The sequence below is a fragment of the Ovis aries genome, chromosome 2 (assembly GCF_016772045.2).
Source record: "Ovis aries strain OAR_USU_Benz2616 breed Rambouillet chromosome 2, ARS-UI_Ramb_v3.0, whole genome shotgun sequence".
NCBI classification, from domain to species: domain Eukaryota; kingdom Metazoa; phylum Chordata; class Mammalia; order Artiodactyla; family Bovidae; genus Ovis; species Ovis aries.
The window spans coordinates 171,812,442-171,830,554 of NC_056055.1; the positions used below are offsets into that span (position 1 = coordinate 171,812,442).

The 18,113-nt window shown below is 39.5% G+C and overlaps 1 protein-coding gene across 1 annotated transcript in view; it reads left to right on the top strand.

Annotated features, from left to right (window-relative positions):
• Window positions 1–592: 592 nt before the first annotated feature.
• The window catches only part of NXPH2 (neurexophilin 2), a 128,696-nt gene continuing 111,175 nt past the window's right edge, over window positions 593–18,113 (top strand). Inside the window, exon 1 of the mRNA XM_042243925.1 lies at window positions 593–722. Within this exon, the coding sequence (XP_042099859.1) occupies window positions 672–722 (51 nt within the window). The 5' untranslated portion in view covers window positions 593–671. The remainder of the gene's footprint in view (window positions 723–18,113) is intronic.

An 18,113-nucleotide genomic window follows, 5' to 3' on the forward strand; every position in this document is an offset into this window, starting at 1 on the left:
CTGTTAGCAGCTTCCCCACGCCCCGTCTCAGGACCCTGCCGTCTCCTTCCCCTCGAACTCCCTGGGTGCTTTCCGGGCGCACTTCTTCGGCATCCAAGCAGGGAAACCTCACCCACACCCCATCCCCGCTGCCTCTTCCCCTGCAAAAGAAGAGCTGGTCAGTGGCCAGAGCGCCTGACCCAACTGAGCCACACAGACTGGCCCTCTGCTGGGTGGGGTCGGAGAAAGAGCCGGGCCTCGCCGGGCTCCCGGGCGCGCTCCGCTTTGCCCGCCTAGAGCAGCCCAGCGAGGGAACCCTGCACCAAAGCGCCAGAGCCGCAGCTCCCTGCTCGCGGGGGCCCCCCGCGCTCACCCCGACCCGCGGACGCCGGAGCCCCCGGCACCGCTGGAGCCCCTCGCAGCACGCCGGAGCGCCAGCGGCCCCGCACGCTCCTTTTCCGGCCCCCTCCAAGGAGGGGCGCGCGGGGGCCCCAGAAGCATCTCCCGCTCGCCCTCCCCCACCCCTTTCCCAGCCCGCCCACCCGACCCGCGCGGCGCGGCGTTGCGCTCGAATTCCGGGAAGGAAGCGCCGCGCGGTGTCCCCGGCGTCCTCAGTCCTGCCCCCCGAAGTGGAGATGCGCGAGTGGCAGGCGAGGGCGCGCAGCTCGTGAGACGCCGCGCCACCCGGCACCATGCGCCTGCGGCCGCTGCCCCTCGTGGTGGTCCCCGGCTTGCTGCAGCTGGTGAGTGCCCGGCCCGCCGCGCGCCCCGCGCCCCACGCCCCGCGCGCCAGGGCGGCGTTTCGGCGGGAAAACCGCGCCGGTGGCCGACTCAGAAGCGGAGCCTGGGGCTGCTGGGGACCTGGGGCTGGGGGCGCGCGCAGCGGAGGGAGTTTGGGGGTTTGCTTTTTAGAGGTTGAAGCGGAAGAATCAGGGAATGGGATTCAGAGAGGACCCGGAGCCTGGTGAGGGGCTTTTGTTGGGTTGAGACTGGAGGACTGGAGCGAAAAGGGCAGAAAGTGGCAGGAAAGAAGGTGCGAGAGAAGGAAGAGGTTTATTGAAAAGCGATCGAGGAGGGAAGGAGGGGAGAAGGCTAGACGGACGTGATGAGGATGGGCTGAAAGACCCAGAGTTTGAGAGGCTTGGTGGGTTTTATTTTTCACGTGGTATTTTGCACGGATGCCCGCAAACACTTGTAAACCACGGCATCGTGCATCCTCGTTCTCAGGACCGATTAGTGGCTCCTTGGTGGGGAAAAACTTAGGCAAAAAACCGATTTGAGAGACAGGTGGTATTTCTCTTCGTTTTCCAGTCTGGCCCTGGGGACTAGGATGGGGTTTTGTGCCGACGGGGAGGCAGGATGTAACTTTCAAGTCCAACTCCACCCCGTCATCTTTAAGCGTTCTGTTCCCAAAGACCTCTCCCGTCGGTTCTGGGCGGCTCAGGGGGAGCTGAGGAATAGGAAGGGAATTAGAAGGTGACGCAGGGTCCGCCAGCGAGGCTCTCGGCGACAGCTCCAGGGGTGACACTCATCCCTCCTTGCTTGGAGGCTTGGCGCCACGCTCTCCTCCTTGCGAATTACCTGTATGCTGTATGGATTGCTAAATAATTCTGTTTAAGGGAGAGCCCAAGTAAAATCTTCAAGAAAACAACTTTTAAAATAAAATTCTGTAAGGGGATTGCTGTGGCTCAGTCCACGTCTGTGGTGGGTTTCTCCTGCTCTCTAGGCACTTAATGCCGTGCTATTGAGAGGGCTTTCGCCAGAAGCCAGGGTTTCTTTGGTCCTCATACTTAAGACTTTATCCAATTGAATCTGGGCTGTTAAAACAGGGGTAAGGAACACAAGCATGATGATGTGTTCCTCCCTTTCTTCCATCTGCCCTTCTCTCTCTCTCTCTCTCTCTCTCTCCCACTTCTCCGAGGGAAAAACCAAGTAACTTATTAAAGTTTCTGTATGATACATATCATATTGTAGACACAGAGATATTTGCAAGTTTGGGGATGGAAGGAACTCGAAAATCTCTTAGTGAAGGGGCGAGGGCACTGAAAGGCCTGCCCATTCTTTATACAACGGAGATGAGCTTCACCTGCACAGCATTAACTAAGAAATTCTTCAATGGCATCAAGAAGAAAATGCAGTGATGCTCCGACGTTGTCCTTGAATGAGCCAGTACATACTGGCTGTATACAATATTGCATGTTAAAATACATTTTGCATGCCAGGCGTTAAGCGTGCCACATATTTTTCACATTAGTCATCAGTATCATTTGCTTTTTAAAATGCTTGATCTGGATGCCAATACAAGATGATCTAACAAAGCACGTTTGTATGGTGTGTATTAAGTTAAACTATAAAAGCCTGGGGAAGTCAAGTACTTAGGTTACTTAGGTAGGATCTTCAAGGATCTCTTAGTTCATTCATTTTTTTTTTTCATTTATTTAACTTTGCATTCAGTGATCAACTGTGTATCTGTTCCACTGTATTAGACTGTTAAAGATGAGGGACTGTATTGGGGGATGTGTTGGGAAAAGTTCTCCTATCAGCTACTGTATGGGGAATGTTAGATTTTTTTTTTTTTTTTCCTCCACACAACCAGAGTCAATAGGGAATAAGAAGTACATCTTGACAGGATTGTATACCTTCCTTAAGAGCTAGATTCTAATGTTACAGCATGGATTGATTGATTAGTTTTTAAGGAAGTGTATGTCAAATTCTAATCCATTTTTGGATTGTGCTTGGGTTGTAATGTTTTTTTCCTGGAGCACTTTATCATGGTAAGTGAGGTGGGGAGCTGCAGCCATGTGATAAGCACACATTCCTTACACTGCCATCCTTTTGGACAAAAGCTGTTTACATTCTCCACAATCTTATAGCTGTTTCCAACCTTATAACACAAGGGGGTTAGAATGTGAACAGAAAACAGAGTGGCTGAGCTGGGTAAATCTAAATGAAACACCCCCCAATCCCAACATTCACCCCACCGCAGCAAAAAAAAAAAAAAAGTAATAAATTGGCCCTTTAAATGGCTTCTAATTTTATTCTACCTTTTCAGCTAATATTGAGCTGCTTTGCTAAATCCCAGGAGCAAGTGGATCAAATGTTTGAAAACTAATTTTTTCACTTTCTAGGAACCAGATGGACTTAGTTCATCTGCCCTTGGTAGGAGGCAGAGGGAACGAGGTTGGATTATTGTTGGCAATGGATTTTACTTTTCCATTCCCACTGCCATCATAAAATGCTAAATATTTTTAAATGAGTAGTGGATTCATTTGGGGATATTGAAATTTTAATTTTAAGAAATTTGTCTGATTCATTTGAAAATAGTCAGAGGGAGTTGAGCCCAAATAAATCACTATGATATAACACTGGTACAGATTTTTACTTACTTGGGAGATATTTACAATTTTTAAGAAAACACTAAGCTAAATGGATAAATATCGCAGGTAAACTATGAAGTATGTGTGTCTGTGACTTTTCCTTGTCCAGTTTTCCTGGCCTGTGTTCAGTGTTTTGTTATACCTAAAGTAGGATTGCTAGGCATCTGCAGAATTTAAGTAGCAAACCCGAATGTATTATTTTCTTTGAAATTCTTGTACAGCAACATATTCTTTATAGAAACATTAATAGCACAAGATTTCTCATCTGCCATCAAATGAAAAGAAAATTAGCATTTGGAGTTAACATTATAATAAAATGTTAGTTATTTTGTGACATGATACAAGGTAAAAACTTCGCCAGTTGACAACTTCTTGCAGATTTGCATTATTATTTGTAACTCATAATAAGTGTGATTTTTGCCTCTAAGTAAAATGCAGATTGTAAAACAGATTAAATTTGAAATAAATGGATGATTAGCTTGAGTTTAAGATAAAATTTAGTGGTGATTTTAAGAATTAGTTTGTTGTACATTTCAACTTGTTTTTCTGTGATACAATGATGAGTTTATCAAGTAAAACATAAATTTAAAAAGTGATGCAAGTTAGCAAATTTTTAGAAACCTATAAAATCAAAATATTTCTGATGCAAAGTGTTACAATTTTAAGTTCATCATTATACAGTATTATCCCACATGAGCTTATTGAGGTTATTTTTATTTTACCAAATTGTTAATTATGAGAGTTATTAAGTGTGATAGTCATAACATATATTTGTCCACAGCTCTGTATTTATAAGAAGTGATAATGCATGACTGTCTTCCATTGAGAAATCACAATTTCCCTCATATAGTTTGGATCAATAAACATCAAAACAGTGTTTCCTAGTGTAGGATCAATAATTGTCTGTTGCCTAGATGACAGTGCTGAGGAGAAAAAAAATACCACCATATCATGGTTACAACTTAGAGTTGGCTGGGCTTTAAAATGGACTCCTCATTAAAAGCATCATTATCTTAGACATTATTTAAAATGATAATTGGTATTAGACAGATCCTGTGTTCCAGCCAGTCACCTCCCAGTATAAATGGTGTTCCGTTGGCCTGTTCTAAGATTATGTTGTGTCCTTCAGTTTTAAATGCCTTCCACATGGGAAACCGACTGCTCTTGGGAACTTAGTTTATAGCTCAATAGGTTTCCGAATGGAAAAGAAAGGCATTGTTATTTTTCATTCTGTAGTTTTTTCCTTAATTTTCTTTTTATTGTTTCTGATTAGTGGTCAGAATGCTAAGTAAGGCACAAAGCTTTTTTGAAAAACCTTTTAGAGGTTTTACACTGTCAGCTTAAAATGTGTAGCTCTTGCAAGTCTAATGAATTAAGAAATGTTGATTTTCACAATACACGGCCCACCTTTTATCTATTAAAAAGCTAATCAATACATTGTGAAAGGTTTCATTATTTAGTAGTAAGCAATCAGAGATGAATATAAGTGTGTCACCGGTCTGTGGCTTTGTAAAGGCTCCAGGGCTGTCTCTTACTGTTTACATATTCTGTGGACTCTTTTACCTGAAGCTTTGCTGGGTAAGATTTGAAAAAAGAATTACAGCCACACATTCAAGTGCCTACAGTTAGGGCTGTGTCAGCGTTTCTGTAAAGAATCTCATTTCTATCTTAGCCATAAGCATTATTGCTGGTTAGAAGTTGGCATTTAATGTCTTGATTTTGGAGGCAATTAATATTAAAGCTGCTTTAAAAAATTGGTCCAAATGATTTTGAGCACTCATCCATGTGAGTTCATTCTCTAGGTATTCTTATAGTATGTGTAATGATGATTTAACAAACTAGTTTCTATATTCTTCTTGGTTATAATTTAAATTGTACTGTGTTTAAATTATTTTCGATAGTCTCTTCCCAGTTAACCTAGTTATTGAACCACTGGAAGATTTTGAAACACTGTTTCATCTTAAATAATTTTAAGATTGTGCCCAATAGATGTGTCCAATTCAGATGCCTTAGTCTTTGTTTGCTAACAATTATACATCTTTATTTGCTAACAATCTATTTGAATATTTTATTACTTGTCATATGACCAATGATGTTGATGACAACTCCTTTCTTTATTTCAAAATTATCTTCAATAGAGAAGGATATAAAGCAGTTTACAGTATAGATTTTCATATTATAGAAAGAATTCTAAGATATGATTGACTGAAAACTTCCAACTGATGTCATTTTTAATTCATGAAAAATAACTGTTTGGTTTGTTATGCTGTAAGATTTGTATGTAATAAGGAATTCTTTTCCTTTATAGAACTACCATTAAAAATGAATACTTCACTATTTAGACCCAAAAGCTTTTTCCTAGCCAGATCATTCAAGAAATTAAAATAGTTGTCTTTAAAATTATCGTTCCTGTAAATTTTGCTTTTCTTAGATATATGGACCTACAGTAAGAAAAGTGGGAGGTTTTATAAATTTAAACTGCAATAATAATGCTGCTTTAGATTTGTATATACGCACCTTTTTTCAAGTTTCTTTCACACAGTTTATCAATTCTATTCTCCCAATAAATTTGCAAGAATGACATGTTAAATGTTTCCATTTGTGTATTGGAAAGAACAATGCAAAGATTTGAGTTTTATTTATAAATAAATTGCTTTTTCAATAAATATTTACTAGTTTGTCCCTGACTTTACACTAAGACTGTAGCAGACATTGAGGACATAGCAGTAAACAAAATGGAACTGCTCTAAGGACACATATGTGTGTGTGTGTACATACATACACACGTGTCTCTCTGTGTCTTGGGCTGGTCATTTAACAACCCCAGATCCCTCATCCATACCATGACGTCATTAATGATAAAGAGAATGGAAAATGGTTTCTAATATCTCTCTCCTTTTTTAATGTACAGTGTTTCTGGTTTTTCTTTTCATGGATTATGTACATCTTTGGTTACTGTACAGTTTAAAGTATGTCTTACCTACAAACATAATTGCTTTAAGTATGTTTTACATGAAGTTTGTGCCGTTAACCTTATCACAAATGATACACATATTTAGAAAGAGATTTAAAATGCTATATGACTAATGAATGTTGTATCTTCTTATGGAAAAGGAAAATTTAGTGAAACTAGGCAAAGGGATTGATGAATACTTATTTAACACATATAATCAGCAAAATCAATAAAATTTAAATTAAAACGGTACAATAAGGGCTTTTCCCTGTCTATACCATTTTAAAATTGTAAACTATTAGCATCTACTTATTCCTTTAATTTAAATAACAAGTAAATTGGCTCTCAGTTAAATTCTAATTATTAAGATAAGCAACATTGCAGTTTAATAATGTACTTCAGAAAACTAATGTGTGACTTTTGTAGTCTCAGTAGAATCTAACCTATTTGAAGCAGGAATACTTTTAACTAACTCCAAAGGTCTCAAGACTTCTAATGTAAATGGTACGAAATTTTAAAAAAGAAAATCAACAATGAATTGGTATGTGAGAACTGTCAAAGGTGGAAGAAATTGTTAATGGTTTTAGCATCAGGGGAAAGGCAAGTGACACAGACTGACAAGTCCTGGAGTTCAGTCCCAGCTACATTTAAAACATAAATGTCTTTAAAAAAAAAACTTGACTTTGCAATGGCGCTGTTTTGGGCCAAATAAAGGGATTCTCAGGTCATAAAAACACTTAAGTAAATCTCTTTATTCAAGAATATGAAAGATTTTGATTTTCAAGCATTGCCGTATATATTGACAATTTTAAAATCTCACTGTTTTTACTTTAAATTATACGGTAGGTATATTTATGCACTCAAAACAGTAACTTAGGAGATAGTTTAGGTTACATACATGAAAGAAGAGACCACATGTGTAGTTTATATGGCCATGAAAAGCCCATGATCTGCATATTTTGAATGGTAATGTATCCAGTAAGAGAATAGGGACTCAAAAGAACCATTTAACATTTTGCAGCAATGAAAGCAATCTTTTTTTATTAATAAAGTTGTGCATTTTGATAACTCCAATGAAAGACAGCTGGGATCAGTATAAGAATTATATGGTTACAAAAATGAAAAGGGAGGTGAAATTTTCAAAGGTGTGTTTTCCAAAGTCATGGATTCACCTGCTGTTCCCATGTTGATGACTCCCAAACCTGTACCTCAGTTCTGACTGCTGCTCAGGCTCCCAGGCCTGCTCTCCATAGCTTAGTGTTCTTTGATTTGGATGTTTTACTGCACCTCACACTCCACACATCCACAGCCACACACACCTTTCCTGAACAAGTACCTTCCAACATTCATGGAATCAGATCTTGAAGATCCTATTTCTTTCCCCATTTTCATGTCTGGTATCTTTGTGTTGGGAGAAGTGACTTGATATAAAGCATTATATGGTTTACAAGATTCTTTCATGTGTGTGGTCTCATGGTTCATCTTCACATCAGCTCGGGAAGGTAAAGGGAGCAATAGTTACTGCATCCATTTTAAAGATGAAGAAACAAAGGCATGGAAGGTTTCCAAGATGCACTCTATACAGACTCACAAAAGGCACAACTCGAATTGTGCGCCCAGTCCAGCCCTGAGGCCAAGGCAGCAGCTGTCCGTAGCAGAAGGCTGTGTTATCCTTCAGAGACACCTAGAGTGATAAGGCTTGAGGGACGTTTCTGAGACACTTTTCTGCTCAGTGACCACGCTGAGGCAGAAACCTCAACTGATTCATTTTAGGAATGTTTTAAACAAATTTGTCATGAAGTCAAACAAGTTGAACAGAACAAACAGATTCTTAGAGCCTGTCCCTTAACTGGGAGTTCTGTTTAGACTTTAGCTTCAGAATTGATTTGCCAGGTGCTCCAGCTTTTGCCCCACTCCAGTACTCTTTTCTGGAAAATCCCATGGACGGAGCAGCCTGGTAGGCTGCAGTCCAGGGGGTCGCTAAGAGTCAGACACGACTGAGCGACTTCACTTTCACTTTTCACTTTAATGCATTGGAAAAGGAAATGGCAACCCACTCCAGTGTTCTTGCCTGGAGAATCCCAGGGACAGAGGAGCCTGGTGGGCTGCCGTCTCTGGGGTCGCACTGAGTCGGACACGACTGAAGTGATTTAGCAGCAGCAAGCTTTTGCAGCATTAAAGCTAAATGAATGGCTGAGTTGTGTGGTTCCAGTTAGCGTCAGCAGAGGGTTTGCGAGTTCCTCTAATTCCTCAAGATCTCAACTTATCTCACTTCAGGTGGAAAAGGTGAACAAGAAGAGAGAAAAAGGCCTTAACTTCTATGAAGGGCTACTTAATCTTGGTTTTTTAATAGACAGGTAGAATTATGAGAAGTAATCAGTAGGGCAGGAGGGCATCTAGTTGGTTCTGACACTCATGTGGAACTTGTGAGCATTCATGGAAAATTTTGCTTTACAAGCTGCATTCTTGCTCTTGCCCTCTCTCCCTGTCTTACTTTTTATGAAAATGCAGGCTTTATTATGGGCTTCCCAGGTGGCACTAGAGGTAAAGAATCTGCCTACCAATGCAGGAGACATAAGAGACGTAGGTGCCACGAGTTTGATCCCTGGATTGGGAAGATCCCCTGGAGTAGGAAATGGCAACCTTTTCCAGTCAATTCTTGACTGAAAAATTCCATGGACAGAAGAGCGAGGTGGGCTACAGTCCATGGGTCACAAAGAGTGGGACGCAGCTGAGCATGCACACATGCAGTGTGTGCATTATAGAAATACTTTTAGAAATATTATAGAAATAGTCTTCCATAGTGGATGTTGTTGGCTCTCCACCCAGATCCCTTTGGATCCCTTTTTACCATCCCTTTTTACATATTTCTATATGCCCTGCCCTTTTTCGGTTTTCCTTCTAACACTGGGCACTTGTAACTCTCCTTCAGAGGATTCCCCCCTTGCCAGAAAGTACTCAGAGTCAGACTAGTTCCCTTCCTTCTGGGGCAATTCTTGACAAATGACTGATGGGTGCCAGAGCATGAAAAGCTCAGTTCTGTTGCTCATAGGTTTAAGGAATACACCCTGGAGTGTCCCTGTGTCAAAGCTCCCTCAGGCAACAGGAACCTCGCCTGAGATAGCACAGCAGTGTCCACAGCTTCCTCTTGTTCACTGACCTGCTGCCCACTCCCCGACAAGACTCCCTTGCATGCGCTTCACTATAAATCACTTGCATTCATTCTTTTCTTGGTGTCTGTTTCTGTGGAACACAACCGAAGCTGTCTTAACTTTTCTTCAATATTCAGAAATATTTAAAGCAGCTATTCTCACCTCTACCTGCTTTGTGCCATCTTACGCCAAGAGATAATCACTATTACTAGTTTAATGTGTCTCTTTCCAGAAATTATGGCTATATATGCTTTCATCATGAAGAAGGCAATGGCAACCCACTCCAGTACTCTTGCCTGGAAAATTCCATGGACGGAGGGGCCTGGTAGGCTGCAGTCCATGGGGTCACTGAGTCGGACACGACTGAGCTACTTCACTTTCACTTTTCACTTTCATGCATTAGAGAAAGAAATGGCAACCCACTCCAGTGTTCTTGCCTGGAGAATCTCAGGGACAGGGGAGCCTAGTGGGCTGCCGTCTGTGGGGTCGCACAGAGTCAGACATGACTGAAGCGACTTAGCAGCAGCAGCAGCAGCAGCATACTTTCATCATAACTATATCAACATAATGTAAAGTCTTGAAACGTGTTTTTGCAATAATATATTATGACCATTTTATACAATGTAGAGCAGCTTAATATTTTGAAGATTTTTAGTGTTTCATGGAATTGATATCCCATAATGTATTGAATCAGCCCCTTATTATTAATAATTTGGGGTTTGATTATGTTGATAATCTAATATGTTGATTGCCTTGAATTTCTTCAGTACATTTGTGAGTATGTTTATAAAATGAATTCCTAGAATCAAAAATACTGGTTCAAGGCTAGGAATGTACATTTAATTTTTTTCTGAACCTTGCTTTAAAGAAAAATTTTTTTTTAATTTTTACAATGTAGTGTGGGTGTCTGCCATGCACCAGTGCAAATCAGCCATAATTATACATGCATCCCCTCCCTCCAACCCTCAGGTCATCACAGAGCGCCAGACTGGGCTCCCTTGCTACACAGCAACTTCTCACCAGCTATCCATCTTACACCTGATAGTGTGTATATGTTGATGCTACTTTCTCCATTCATCTCACTCTCTCCCTCCCCGATTGTGTCCACAAGTCTGTTCTCTGCCTCTGTATCTCCATTCCTTCCCTACAGATAGATTCATCGATACCATTTTTCTAGATTCCATATATACATGTTAATGTACTATATTTGTTTTTCTCTTTCTGACTTACTTCACTCTGTATAACAGGTTCTAGGTTCATGCACCTCACTAGAAAATATAAATTTAGGATACTGACTATACCAAAATATGGTACCATTCACAATGGATATGCATACCTATACCCTATCTAGTTGGTGGTATACTATTTTTAACTTTCTCAATCTATTAGAGGAAAACACCTCATTATTTTTAAAATATATTATATATTAGGAAGGTTAGGTGTGTTCTTATATTTAATAACCCTTTGAATTTATTTTGTGATTTTTTTCCTTTTTAAATAATTTCCCATTTCATGATTCTATTTTAACAGCTTTTAGATTTTATAGTTCTTTTTTATATTTCTCTTGCACAATTATTGTTTATCATTCCTGGATATTTTCTACATTATGGAGTTGTTGTGACTACTGTTTCTAGGCCTGACATTTTAAAATTGTTTTTTGCTGAAATTTAAAGAAAGCTATTTATTTTAGTGTATCAGTTCTATTTCTGAACTGGACTATTAGTTTTAATCATTTTTAATTCTATTCTCTTGAATTTTATGTATAGATAATTAAATTACCTCTAAACAATCTTATATTTGGCTCTGTCTAATTAAACATTTATGCCTCTTAAATTAAAATTTATTCCTGTAGTGTACTGGGTAGAACCTTCAGAATATTATTAATACTGTGAAAGTGAATATTTTTTCATATTTCCAACTTTAGTGTAAATTTTACTAAATCTGCTTGCTTTAGTTTCTAATAAATAACCTATTCAAATTAAGAATATACTTTTATATTTCCTATATATTAAAATAAATTTATGTTGATCATAAAGATTAATTTCTTATTCATTTTTAACATCCCTCAAAATGATGATAGATTTTAAAAGTGTTAACCTGTTTGTGTTTCTTATTTATGAATTGGTTTCCTAATACTAAACTTTTTAAACAAAGTTAAATTATATGTATTTTTATACACTGTGTTTTATGTTGTTAGTATTTTATTTAGGACTGTGATGTCATATACATAAGTAAAATATAGCAAAAGTGAAACGTGTCAAGTTCTGCATCAGGCTTATTCTAGGATCATAATCAGAAAAACTTCTATTTTTTTCCCCTCAGTTGTGGGAGAAGTTAAAATAGTTGAGAATTGGAAGGCTTGGAAGGCTGTTGGGGTTTAATCCATTTGAACCTTTTTATTTTAAGAGAGGAGATCTTTTAAAAATACTTCATTTCCTTTATGGCTACTTATCCATTCAGGTTTTTTCTTCAACCTTTATATGAATCTCTTTTATTAATTTTTGAAGAAAATCATGCATGTTATGTATCTTCACATCTACTTAGCATAAAATTATAATACTTTCGCCTTAGTTTTTAAGAATTTGCTCCATACCTGTGCTTTATGCTATATTTTCCCCCAAGTTTGTGTTAGTTGTTTTGTAACAGTAGTAGCTAAGGGACTGCCTTATTTTCTTTCTAAGTCTGCTGCTGTGAATAGAAGCTTCCTTGGCAGATTTAGTGGTCTAAGCTGAATGAAACCTGGAGTTCAGAGGTGAGGCTCAGGACCTCAGCTCTCTTTCTGCTTTAGCGGAGGACTTGCATCCTCTGATAGCCACCCCGCACCAGCTCGCTGTCCCAGCTCTGCCTGTACTACTTTTGGTGGTGGGAAGAGAGGACCTTGTTGGGGATGCAGGGATAACCCTCTGTTCAGGGGCTGTGCTCTTTTGCCTTTGTTTGGTTCCTGGCTGCTCAGCACTCTTGGCTTTTCCATCATTCTGATTCACTCTTCTTTACATCTTTCAGAGAGTCTAACATTTTGTGGACCCTTGGCATTCTTTCCTCTTTGTCGCACCATTAAGCATTCTTGTTTTTGCATTCCTAGTTTATTTCATTGGAAATCTGGGAGGGAGACAAGGCGAATACATTCACTCAGCTTTCCTCATTGCAACTCGAAATCTTTTAGTCATTTTTGGCTCATCTTTCTTCATCCCCTACAATATCCATTCAGTCACAAAATCCTGTGAAATTTCCTTCCAAATCCATCTGTAAACTGTCTCTTTCTCTCCACCTGCTGCCATTTCATCACTGCAGCAGCCTCCTAGCTGGTCTGTTTTATTCCACCATGAGCCCTCTAAATGCTTTCCACATGTCACAGATCATCTTTCTTAAATTCTCCTTTGATTTATTATGCCACTCCACTATTAAGGATGAGACTGTGATTCCCTTTTCCTTAACACATTGAATCTAAATTTCTCTTTCTGATTTTCCAGCCTTAAATCTCTCATCCTGTATTCATCCCATCCTCTTAACTGCAGCCAGGTCTGTATCATACTCCATGAATACTTCAGAGTAAAGAGAAAGCAAAGGTTTTGATGTCAGACTGACTTGGATTCCAGTGCTTTTTCTGGTACCTTGGACAAAAGAATGCATATGCTCAGTTTCAGTTTTTTTTTTTTCCCCCAGAAATAGTGGTAATTATAGCTATTTCTTAACATTACAATGATCATACTTCCCTCATACCTCAGTCTGTAAAGAATCTGCCTGCAATGCAGGAGACCCGGGTTCGACTCCATGATTCGAAAGATACCCTGGAGAAGGAAATGGCAACCCACTCCAGTATTCTTGCCTGGAGAATCCCATGGACAAAGGAGCCTGGCAGGCTACAGTCCACGGGGTCGCAAGAGCCAGACACAACTTAGCAACTAAACCATCACCGTGATGATTATATACAAAAATGTGAAATGCCTATTACCTAACATTAGCTTAACATAGGTCAGTTTTCCTTTCTACCTTCAACAGCTTAGCTTCTTTGTGTGCAAGCTACCGAAACTGACTTTGGCAAACTTAGGCAAAGAAAAGTTTCAAGACAACAGAGTAACTCACAGAAAAGGTTGGAGAATCAGGCATGTCTAGAGCAAAGTCAAGGGTCTAAGTTTCAGCAAAATGTCAGTTAGCCAAGATGATGAATAAATGTCAGTCGTTTTTTTCTTCAGTTTTTGTTTGCTGCACTTAAGATGTCATGTTTTGGTTGAGAGAGCCTCAGTGGCTTGGGTCACATACCTTGAGAAGTTTGGGACCCTTTGATGAACAGTTCCACACAGCCTAGGGAATCAACACTGTATGCTCTTGTTAAAGTACTTGTGATCAGAATCTCCACCATAGGAAAGGCTCAGTTAGAGAAAGAGACCCAAGCACCCACAGAGAAGACCCATTCCAATTCTTCATATTAATCGTGTTCTTCACTCATAAATAGATAGGGACAGTAAGATCACCAGACATTTAAGCACAATCTTTAGCAAAATAGAAGAACAAAGAGAAACTAGCAGAACCTATTCAAGAAGAAATAAATAACACAGGGGAAAGATTTCAATTTTAAATATTCCTAGTTACGGAGGAATCAACTTGCCTGACTTCAGGCTCTACTACAAAGCCACAGTCATCAAGACAGTATGGTACTGGCACAAAGACAGACATATAGATCAATGGAACAAAATAGAAAGCCCAGAGATAAATCCACACACATATGGACACCTTATCTTTGACAAAGGAGGCAAGAATATACAATGGAGTAAAGACAATCTCTTTAACAAGTGGTGCTGGGAAAACTGGGCAACCACTTGTAAAAGAATGAAACTAGATCACTTTCTAACACTGCACACAAAAATAAACTCAAAATGGATTAAAGATCTAAATGTAAGATCAGAAACTATAAAACTCCTAGAGGAGAACATAGGAAAAACACTCTCAGACATAAATCACAGCAGGATCCTCTATGATCCACCTCCCAGAATTCTGGAAATAAAAGCAAAAATTAAAAAATGGGATCTAATTAAAATTAAAAGCTTCTGCACAACAAAGGAAAATATAAGCAAGGTGAAAAGACAGCCTTCTGAATGGGAGAAAATAATAGCAAAGGAAGCAACTGACAAACAACTAATCTCAAAAATATACAAGCAACTTCTGCAGCTCAATTCCAGAAAAATAAACAACCCAATCAAAAAATGGGCCAAAGAACTAAATAGACATTTCTCCAAAGAAGACATACGGATGGCTAACAAACACATGAAAAGATGCTCAACATCACTCATTATTAGAGAAATGCAAATCAAAACCACAATGAGGTACCACTTCACACCAGTCAGAATGGCTGCGATCCAAAAATCTGCAAGCAATAAATGCTGGAGAGGGTGTGGAGAAAAGGGAACCCTCCTACACTGTTGGTGGGAATGCAAACTAGTACAGCCACTATGGAGAACAGTGTGGAGATTCCTTAAAAAATTGCAAATAGAACTACCTTATGACCCAGCAATCCCACTTCTGGGCATGCACACCGAGGAAACCAGAATTGAAAGAGACACATGCACCCCAATGTTCATCGCAGCACTGTTTATAATAGCCAGGACATGGAAACAACCTAGATGTCCATCAGCAGATGAATGGATAAGAAAGCGGTGGTACCTATACACAATGGAGTATTACTCAGCCATAAAAAAGAATTCATTTGAATCAGTTCTGATGAGATGGATGAAACTGGAGCCGATTATACAGAGTGAAGTAAGCCAGAAAGAAAAACACCAATACAGTATACTAACACATATATATGGAATTTAGGAAGATGGCAATGACGACCCTGTATGCAAGACAGGAAAAAAGACACAGATGTGTATAATGGACTTTTGGACTCAGAGGGAGAGGGAGAGGGTGGGATGATTTGGGAGAATGGCATTCTAACATGTATACTATCATGTAAGAATTAAATCGCCAGTCTATGTCTGACGCAGGATACAGCATGCTTGGGGCTGGCGCATGGGGATGACCCAGAGAGATGTTATGGGGAGGGAGGTGGGAGGGGGTTCATGTTTGGGAATGCATGTAAGAATTAAAGATTTTTAAATTTAAAAAATAAAAAAAAATTTTAAAAAAATATTCCTAGTTAGGATTCTCAGAGTCAAGGGGTTGTAGAATCCTGAAAATAAGAGCTTTTCATATTTCATATTTCCATAGCTTTTTGCTATGCAGAAAGATCAAGTGGATAATAAGAAGGAATTCTTGGAATGAAGTGTATAACTGATAAACGGTCAGGAAGAACAGGGCCAGAGATCGTGCTGGCAAACTATAAGGTGAAGTCAAGGGAACTTGCCGTGACAGAACCAAAAGACCAGCATAGCAAATACGGAAGAACAATGACAAGGCATAGAGAATAAACCCAGATAATCCATTGAGGAGCCCCAGAAACATGTAATGGAGGCCCTGAGGAAGGGAACACAGTCAAAGGAATGGTGTTGAATGGAAATTTCTGGACTCAAAAGGAGAAAGTAGAAAATCCTAAGAGCTTTCAGAGATGACTCACAAAACAAACACATCTCATCAACCACACTGGATGGTAGAAACAATGTAATAATGCCTTCAAATTTCTGAGTATTTTAAAGAATATTGAACCAAGTCAACTTATCAATCAAACATGGAAGGAAAAGGGAGGAAAAAAAGAAAATCAGAGAAAATAAACGCGGACACTTGGAGCATGCAGGCGTCTCAGGGGCGTTCTCACTCACTCCGTATGGAATAATCCTTGAAGAGTTACATCAGCAAAGGAAGAAAGCATATATCACAGGGGGATGACGGGTAGCGTGGTGTCTGAGAATAACTCAGAAGATGTGAAGGAAGCTAGAGAAGGGTCTGTTAGCCTCTGACCCGGGGACGATGTGGGTTCTGTTTCCTTCTCTGTGGTCCCAACACACTGTGTCTCTACTAGTGATTTCATTTAAACCATTTCACTTTTACAAACACTGTTTATTCATCTGCTGTCTTTGAAATGGATCTGTACACAAAGTATGAGTGATTTAAGTACAGTTTAAGAATGAAATGTAACTATAATAAATATTAATGAACTAAAATAATAAAATATTGGAGGTAAAGGAAATACAAGAGGTGAAGCTATATTAGCATGCCAGGTTCCTCATTTTTCATAATAAGAATTTAAGCTGTCTAATGTTAATAGATTAAGAAATAGACTTGAGAATAATAACATAACCAGCCAAAACCAAGAATTGGAGAGAGATGAGCATAGTCATCACCCTTCACAAAAAGAAGTCAGTAATATTGTTTAATCTGAAACATAGTACTAAAAAATCAAAATTAAAAAATCTTCATATGGAAAAAAAAAGATACAGACTTAGAGCCTTAAAAGCTACCAAATAATAGAATTAAAAATGACACAACCAACAAAAACCCAGCATGTAAATTTATTTACTGTGTGCTCTAATTTATATCATTTAAATAGATTAGAAAATGTAATATTCATGTGGAGAAACTTCCCTGGTGGTCCACTCACTCCTAGTGCAGGGGGCCTGCATTTGATTCCTGGTCAGGGAACTAGATCCCACATGCTGCAACTAAGACCCAGCACAGTCAAATAAATAAATAGTTTTTTGAAATATGGAAAAAGCATTTTGACTTTAATACGTGATTTTTGTATTTGTGTACTTCTTCTGTAGTGCTTTTGGCAAATATTCATCTGTGAATTTCAAAATAAAGGAGGTCTATTCACTGGAGGTTACTGCCGACGTTTTAAAGATGTGCTCAGGGTGTGGCCACGAGTGTGCCTTCCCTCAGAGATGATGGTTATGTGTATATTGTAGATTGTGGAGATGATTTTTTCACAGATATGTACTTATCTCCAAACTCATCAAATTGTATACATTAAGTAGCTTTTCCTATGTCGATCATTCCTCAAAAAACAAGTGTTTTTTTTTTTTTTAAAAGAGATAAGCAGAGGTGATCTGTTGGGTCATCCCTTAGGGAAGGGTTTCTCGACCACAGCACTATTGACATTTGGGCCAAACAATTACTTGTTTGGGAGGGTAGGGGTGAGAGAAAAGTGGTCGCCCTGTGTACTGTAGAATGTTCAGCAACATCCTTGTCCTCTACCCTCTTCGATGCCTGTAGCAAACTTTCCCAATTGTGACAACCTAAAATGTCTCTAAATATTGACAAATGTTCCCTGAGAAGCAAACATACCTTAACTGAGAACCACCAGTGAAGGAGATTCCTGGCTTGAGAAGCTGCGCAGGTGAGCTCTTTGGCCTCTTCCAATTAAATATGTAAAAGACACTTGCTCCTTAGAAGAAAAGCTATGACAAACCTAGACAGCATATTAAAAAGCAGAGGCATCACCCTGCTGACAAAGGTTCGCATAGTCAAAGCTATGGTTTTTCCATTATTCATGTGCACATGTGAGAGTTGGACCATAAAGAAGGCTGAATGCCAAAGATGCTTTTGAACTGTGGTGCTGGAGAAGACTCTCGAGAGTCCCTTGGACTGCACAGAGATCATGCTAGTCAATCCTAAAGGAAATCAATCCTCGATATTCATTGGAAGGACTAATCCTGAAATTCCAGTACTTTGGCCACCTGAGGTGTAGAGCCAACTCATTGGAAAAGACTCTGATGCTGG